Raw genomic sequence first — 6,655 nt, 5'->3', positions numbered from 1 at the left:
ATTAGCTAATCCCCAGCTTTCTTAACTCTAGAATTGACGTATCAAACAAGATATCAATAGTAGGGGAAATTCCACCTTTTCATAAGTTTCATTTGACAAAAGTTCAGCAGACTTAGTCTATTGTTTGCCTTTCAAGAAGAATGGACACATTCTGATAATGTCACTTGTTGGAAGGGACTTCATAATGATCAATACCTGACATTAATCTTAATCTGCTGCTCAGTGACAATGTACATGTTTTGAGAGTTGACATGTGTGTGTGGGAAATGTAATCTTATGCAATTTTTGTAATTTTTGCTCCTTCAATCACTTACAAGCTGTTAACATGATGCTCGCTGAATTCTCCTGCTCGTTGCTAACGCTCGTGACAACCATGGTGTAATCATCACCAGGATTCCAGACACCATCACAACTAACTAGATAACTAGGATCAGGGTTTGTCTGATTAACAAGCACTGTCACGTTACTCTCGGTACCATTGCTGCAGTTCACCTGAAAGACGTCCACCAATCCTCCAGGATAGGGCCACATGGCACTGACAGAGTTTATTGTGGAGTTACCGGCGGTAAGGTTGGCACTAAGTGGTACTGAATTTCAAATGTATACATTTACTAATACATAGTTAAACATGTAAAATAGAGACTGCTAATGAGAGCAAGACGTGGTCTTGTAAAATAACAGGTTCCAGCAGTAAGATTGACTCTAACAACTCCCGAGTTTTAATTGATTACATTTGCATACACAGTTAGACCTGTATAAAGACTGTTCAAGTAAGAAAAGGTATGTGGCCTTTGTAGATACATTGTAGGTGGTGTTTAAATACAGGTTCTGTTAAAAGGGTGTTTCTTTGAGGAATGCCACTGAAGGGAAACCAAAAGAAATGAGGCCTGTATAGATAGGTGGCCTTTCTAGATATTAGTTTTTATTAAAATCAATGACAGTTTTACATGTTAGGGAAGGGATTACTTGACAAGGGTAAACAAAGGCTGCAGTGGCAAGAAAGCTTTTGCTTTACTTTCTTCTGCTGATGAAATTACAGGTTTTCAAGCATTTCTGGAGTTATATAGAAAGATATTTTCATATATTGCTATGTTCATGAAAATCAACATTTATTGGACAATGAGGAGCGGAGTATGCAAGCATTTAGAAAAGAGAGTTCAAAGCAGGCAACAGTTTTTGTACAAGCAAGCTCTCATTCATTTTTAACCAACATTAAACAGTGAAAATATATTTGCTGCGGACAGACATACTGACAAACATTTCAAGCTTCAAAGAAAAAGTTACTTTTACATATATTGCAGAGAATGTTATGGTAAGGTTTCATGGTAATATTTCAAGTCAATGGACTACTTGATGTAGGTTCAAAAGAAAAACTCATGCATAAATGTCAAGAACATGCAATATTGGATCTTCTCCAATAAAGATAAAGTTTAGCTCAGGTTAAGCAATCGTTATGTGAAAGAGGATCTCTGGAAGCAATTATTAAAGGTTGTTCATGTAGCATATTGGTGTATTAGTAAGCGTTTTGGAATCATCAAAATGACAAGTAAATTTGCATCGTCCGTTGTTCATGCAACGAAGAAGCGTACATTTGTTTAGAATATGGGGACCTCCAGACACCGATAAATTAGAGCAAGAAATCCTGCCCCCCCCCCCAAAAAAAAAAAAAAATTGTAGTGATTTATGGGATAAACTTACACGCAGTGATTGTGATAGTGTCTGTCTCACTACGTTGACCATTACTGACTGCAGTCACAGATATATTATAGTCGTCTCCAGGCATTGTTAGATTGACACAAGATGCTGTCAGGTTGCCTGAGGGGTTGCCCATGACTGGTGAAGGGTCTCCAACTAGGCAGAAGACGTCATAGTATTCCACTATACCACTGGGCATGGTCCATGATGCAGCGATGGTGGTAGTGGTTACCATGCCCCTCTCTTCATTCAAGGTGACTGCTTCAGGTACTGCACAGACAAAAATTAATATTTAGAAATGAGTTGACACATACATGGGTCAAAGGTAAAATAATTTGGGGGAGGGTGTATTCTTCCTTAAAATCATTAATCACTGGACACTTTTAGCATAGGTGTGTGGGGGTTTGTCTGCACCTTTAGTTCTTATAAAGCCCCACTGTCCTACTTGTAGATACTTGCTCCCTCTACAGATATATAGAAAATTCCCCAATCGGTGCCTGTTGGTCCCCCATGATCCTCTTTTTCTTATTTTAGTTGAGAGCCGAGTTGATGAGATAGCCACCTGTCAGTGACCTTGCTGCGTGGTCTAATCCCTTCTGGCCCAGTAGTATTGACGGTCTTTAACTGTTTTATTATTAGGGTCGCATTGTGGTTGGGTGTGTGGGTTGGCGAGTTGATGTAGGAATGGCTGCATGTTTGAATGGATGGACGGATAGAATGTCACCCTTAACTGTTTTTACTGCTCAGGTCCGTGTGGTAGCGTGTGAGGTGTGGGTAGGGTAGGTGTTTGAGGAGGTGGGTGTGTGAAGGTGGCTATTGATGTACATGTACTGGTGAGGGCAGGTGTATAAGTGGGTGTGTGCATGTGTGTGTGTGCTTATCTGTTTAACTGTAGCTTTCATATGTAAGTGTGTGGGGTTCGAAGGGTGGAATGTGGGGGTATGAGTGGATGTGGGTGTAGATGCATGTTTGAATGGATGGATAGAATTTCACTCATAACTGTTTTACCATTCTGGTCCATGTTTGAGTGTGTGAGGTGTCAGGTTGTGGGTGTGTGTGGTGGGTATTGACGAACACGTATTGTTGAGGGAGAGTGTGGGTGTGTGTGTGTGTATGTGTGTGCAGAGACAGTAGAATTTAAACCTTATCTGTTAAACTGTAGGGTTCATGTGGGAGTGTGTGATTTGAAGGGTTGATTGTGGGTGGGCGAGTAGATGTAGGTTTGGTTGCTTCTATGAATAGGTGGATACAATTTTACCCACAACTGTTCGGGTCTATATTTGAATGTGTGAGGTGTGAGGTTGTGGGTGGGTATTGACGTCCATGTATTGGTGAGGGAGTGTGTGTGTGTGTGTCTATGTGTGTGTATATGGGGGGGGGGTGTGGGAGGATGGGTGAGTATGTGCATCTGTGGGTGGGCGGGGGTGTTTGTGTGAGGGAGGGGGGCAGGGAGGCGGGCAGGGAGGGGGCAGGGAGGAGCAGGCATTGTTCCAGTAAAATTTGTTTAAGTTTTTTTTTTTATATACCGTAAGTGAATAACATTTACAATTGACATATATATTATGTTTAGGTACTTATACGTTTACTTTCTTGCTAAGTTATATACACTGCAAATAAATTTTTGTTTAATTATGTTTATGTACAAGCAATCAATATTGAACACGTTTATTTTATTCAATTGTATGTTATGGTTTGTATTACACATTTGGAGAAATAAAACAAAATTGCTTAAAAATAAAAAAAAGTATATGAAATATTGTTATTACTATTTTTGTATCATTTAATCATTCATTATTTGAAACAACTATTTCAGTTACAACTCACATGCTCTCAAGGCGATAGTTTTTACATCCGAACTCTTTCCATTGCTGACACTGGTAACATTCATTGTGTACTCATCTCCTGGTGTTGGAAGATCTTCACAGGATGCTGTGAAAGGACCATCACCAGTCTGGACTGGAGGGGGCACCACGGTCCCATTACTACACTGTACCTCGTAGCTCGTAACCTCTCCTGCAGGTTTCAGCCATGTTGCCCTCACAGAGTCCACTGCAGAGTCGCTTGCTGTCAGTTCTACTGGGTTTGGTACTGTAATTTAAAAAATTAAAAAATTAAAAAATCTTTAATTTATTTTGTATTTAATTCACATTAATTTTTGTAATATAAATACTATCACTGATGTCCACATTATCATCATCATGTTGATGGTCATTTACATGTACTGTATGTGTAATATGTAAAAGGGTGTAAATTGCTTTAGATGAGTATGGTGCACTTTGTAAATGCAGATTGTGATAATCATTATTAATATTTTTTTTTTAAAGGGGAGTGTTTAGCAATGGGAAATGATGATCTCTTGTTTCATATTCATATTTTGTTCTCCTCTGATGTAGTGAAAACTGACTGATAAATGATCATTCAAGAGAAAATCTTATATACAATGTACTTTTCCATGTAAACATGTGGAATCAGAATAGAGAATGTGAAAATGATATGGTGACTCTTCAAGAAGTAAATAAAACAAAATTAGAGTATATATAAACCAAATGAGAAAAATAATATTTGTTAAACATGATTTGGGACATATACATGTATGTCAATGTTAAGTGAAGTCACACACAAACAAATGATGATACACAGAAGCACTTTTTACCTCTGCAATAAGTAGATTTGAAGGCAGTGTCATTGTACACTAAATCATATAAAATGTGAACTCTTGTCATAGTATGCACTTGTCTGATTTTATAATTGGAAGTAAAAGTTTGCAATCCATGATAAACTTCCATACTCTATTAATGATGTATAATGTCTATGGAACAACGTGATCATTGGTAATAAACCACTATGTATTTATTACAAGCACATGACTGTATCTATTTGAATAAGATGAGCATTTGTTGATTCTTGGATATTTCCTTCATAATCAGAAAGCAAGTCAAACCTACGACACTTGAGCTTTGGACCAGGAAATAAAATAAAATGTTCCACAATAGGACAGTTATCATAGGGAACCACTGTTTTTAGTTTTAAAGGGATTGTTTAACAATGTTAAATCTGAGATGCACGGCCCTACGTGATATCAGTCTTTGTGATATGGTGTAATATTGAAGCTCTTAAAAAAAATCACGCTTCAAAATGATCAAGAAGTGCCTCAAAAAAGTAAAAACCTTTGAGTGACCGGTTGTACCATACTCGTTTTCTCCAATAGACTGTAGTGTAATGAAAACCGTTAGCCAAACTCAAAATTTGGTTTCGATTTCCCATCATAAATATCTTGATAATCAGACAGGCGATCGGCTTGTAAAATTCATGGGGTTCCTGACTGACCTAAAGGTTTATAATTAACATTGCAGCATGAGCTAAATCAAGGATTTTTTAAAAGGATCTAAGACAAAGTTACCGGATCCCTTTAAGGATGTTGCTTCTGCCCCTTCAAGTATTACATTTCCTTCATTTGGGCGATCAGGAACATAACATAACTTTCTGGAATTACATTCAATCAGAGTTATATGCTTCTTTTCATTTTCCTTTCTCCTTATACACAAAGTACATGATACATGTAATTGGTGTACTTTTAGAACGATCTACACAGAAAGAAATTCCCTAAATGCTGTTGAAAATGCTTTATGTATTTATCTTCCTTTTTTTCAACTAATATTGACAGTTACATGTATATGCCACATTGTATCCATTTTGTTTTTGTTTCTCTATTCACCACTGTGTAAATATTTAATGATATTTTAACATGTACAATGTTCCCCTATGCATATATTTGCATGCTTTTAATCATGCTTTTAATCAACAGTGTGTATCTGACAATGTATTGTTTGTAATTTATGGAAGGCCTTAATTGTGCTATTAAAACAGATGTACAAAGAGTGGGAAAGCCCACAATCTTTTCATTAACACATGCCTATTCATCTCAAGGATGAAGTTGTTTCATATGAAACCGAAATTCAAAAGAATTCTCATCTCCAATTTCCCCTATTATAAAACTTATCAGTACTAAAGCTCCTCTTTAAACTCAATTGAAACCTCTTCCAATAAGTTTCCTAATAAACATCTGCAATGAAAACATTAGCTTAGTTTGCAAGGGACCCTCTTAGTTTTAAAAGGTGTTGAACATCCAAGTTACTAACAACAATCCACTAACCATGATGGAGGTTCACAAGGGTAACAAGGGTCCCTAAAATGAGTATTCAAAGTTTAAAACCACATGCAACCAGTCATTTTAACTACAAAAGTTAATTGTGTATGCACAACACATATCATGCTTGTAACTTTAAGTGAGGACCATCCGTTGCTGGTACTTATCACAGTAACTTTAAGATTGCTTGTGGTTAATAACTTTAGGTAAACTTAAAATTTAGTAGCCATGAATGCGTCCTAATGGTCCCCAACTACAAGATAACTTTGAAGTCTAAAACTACAATCTAAACTTAACTTAAAGTTAACAAACCGTTGTGTGAACCTAACTAATACGAATGCAATTAAATATTTCAGTATCAGTTGCATCATGGGACAAAGTGATACATTTGTTTCCATTTGAATAATGAAGGCTCATATTAGCACGTTTCATTGTAATTAGAGTAGTGTAAATGATCAATTTACAAAGTATTCCTTTTGTATGAATCGTTAAAACTCGTCTTGAATTGACAGGCATGTAACATGGTTGTTACAAGTGGACTATTAAAGTAATTTCCGAGAATAATGACACACCCATACAATTTGGAGCCTCTTTTTCGTCTTTTTCTTCTTTTTTACTGAAGAGCATACTTCAAAATGAAACATGCATATTACCTTATAAAATGAAGTCCTGCAGGAAGAAACAAATGAATGTTCCATCACCAAAATAATGTATTCAAGCATGTACATCTATTTCATGAATTCTTCAAAATGCAAGGCTACAGTTTTCCATATCTGACTCATCAACCTGTCGCAAATTGGAAGAACAAAACCA

At 36.7% G+C, this 6,655-nt stretch overlaps 1 protein-coding gene across 1 annotated transcript; it reads right to left on the bottom strand.

Moving 5' to 3' along the window:
- Positions 1–1,681: 1,681 nt before the first annotated feature.
- On the bottom strand, positions 1,682–3,841 carry LOC115925119. The gene is made up of 2 exons (XM_030988337.1): positions 3,520–3,841; positions 1,682–1,965 (listed from the first exon to the last, which is right to left on the bottom strand). The coding sequence occupies exons 1-2, from the start codon at positions 3,581–3,583 to the stop codon at positions 1,682–1,684; spliced, it is 348 nt and encodes a 115-aa protein (XP_030844197.1). The 5' UTR covers positions 3,584–3,841.
- Between the last annotated feature and the right edge of the window lie 2,814 nt (positions 3,842–6,655).

This window comes from Strongylocentrotus purpuratus, unplaced genomic scaffold, assembly GCF_000002235.5.
Source record: "Strongylocentrotus purpuratus isolate Spur 01 unplaced genomic scaffold, Spur_5.0 spur5_scaffold_17, whole genome shotgun sequence".
In the NCBI taxonomy this organism is placed as follows: Eukaryota; Metazoa; Echinodermata; class Echinoidea; order Camarodonta; family Strongylocentrotidae; genus Strongylocentrotus; species Strongylocentrotus purpuratus.
The sequence above is the reverse complement of the archived record's forward strand: the minus strand, read 5'-3'. Positions and strand labels throughout refer to the sequence as shown.

Excerpts from the sequence above, each read along its gene's own strand:
- LOC115925119 (XM_030988337.1), bottom strand. The coding sequence starts at position 3,583 with ATGAATGTTACCAGTGTCAGCAATGGAAAGAGTTCGGATGTAAAAACT. Across the intron at positions 1,966-3,519 it reads AACTATCGCCTTGAGAGCAT|TACCTGAAGCAGTCACCTTG; the intron begins GTGAGTTGTAAC and ends TTGTCTGTGCAG.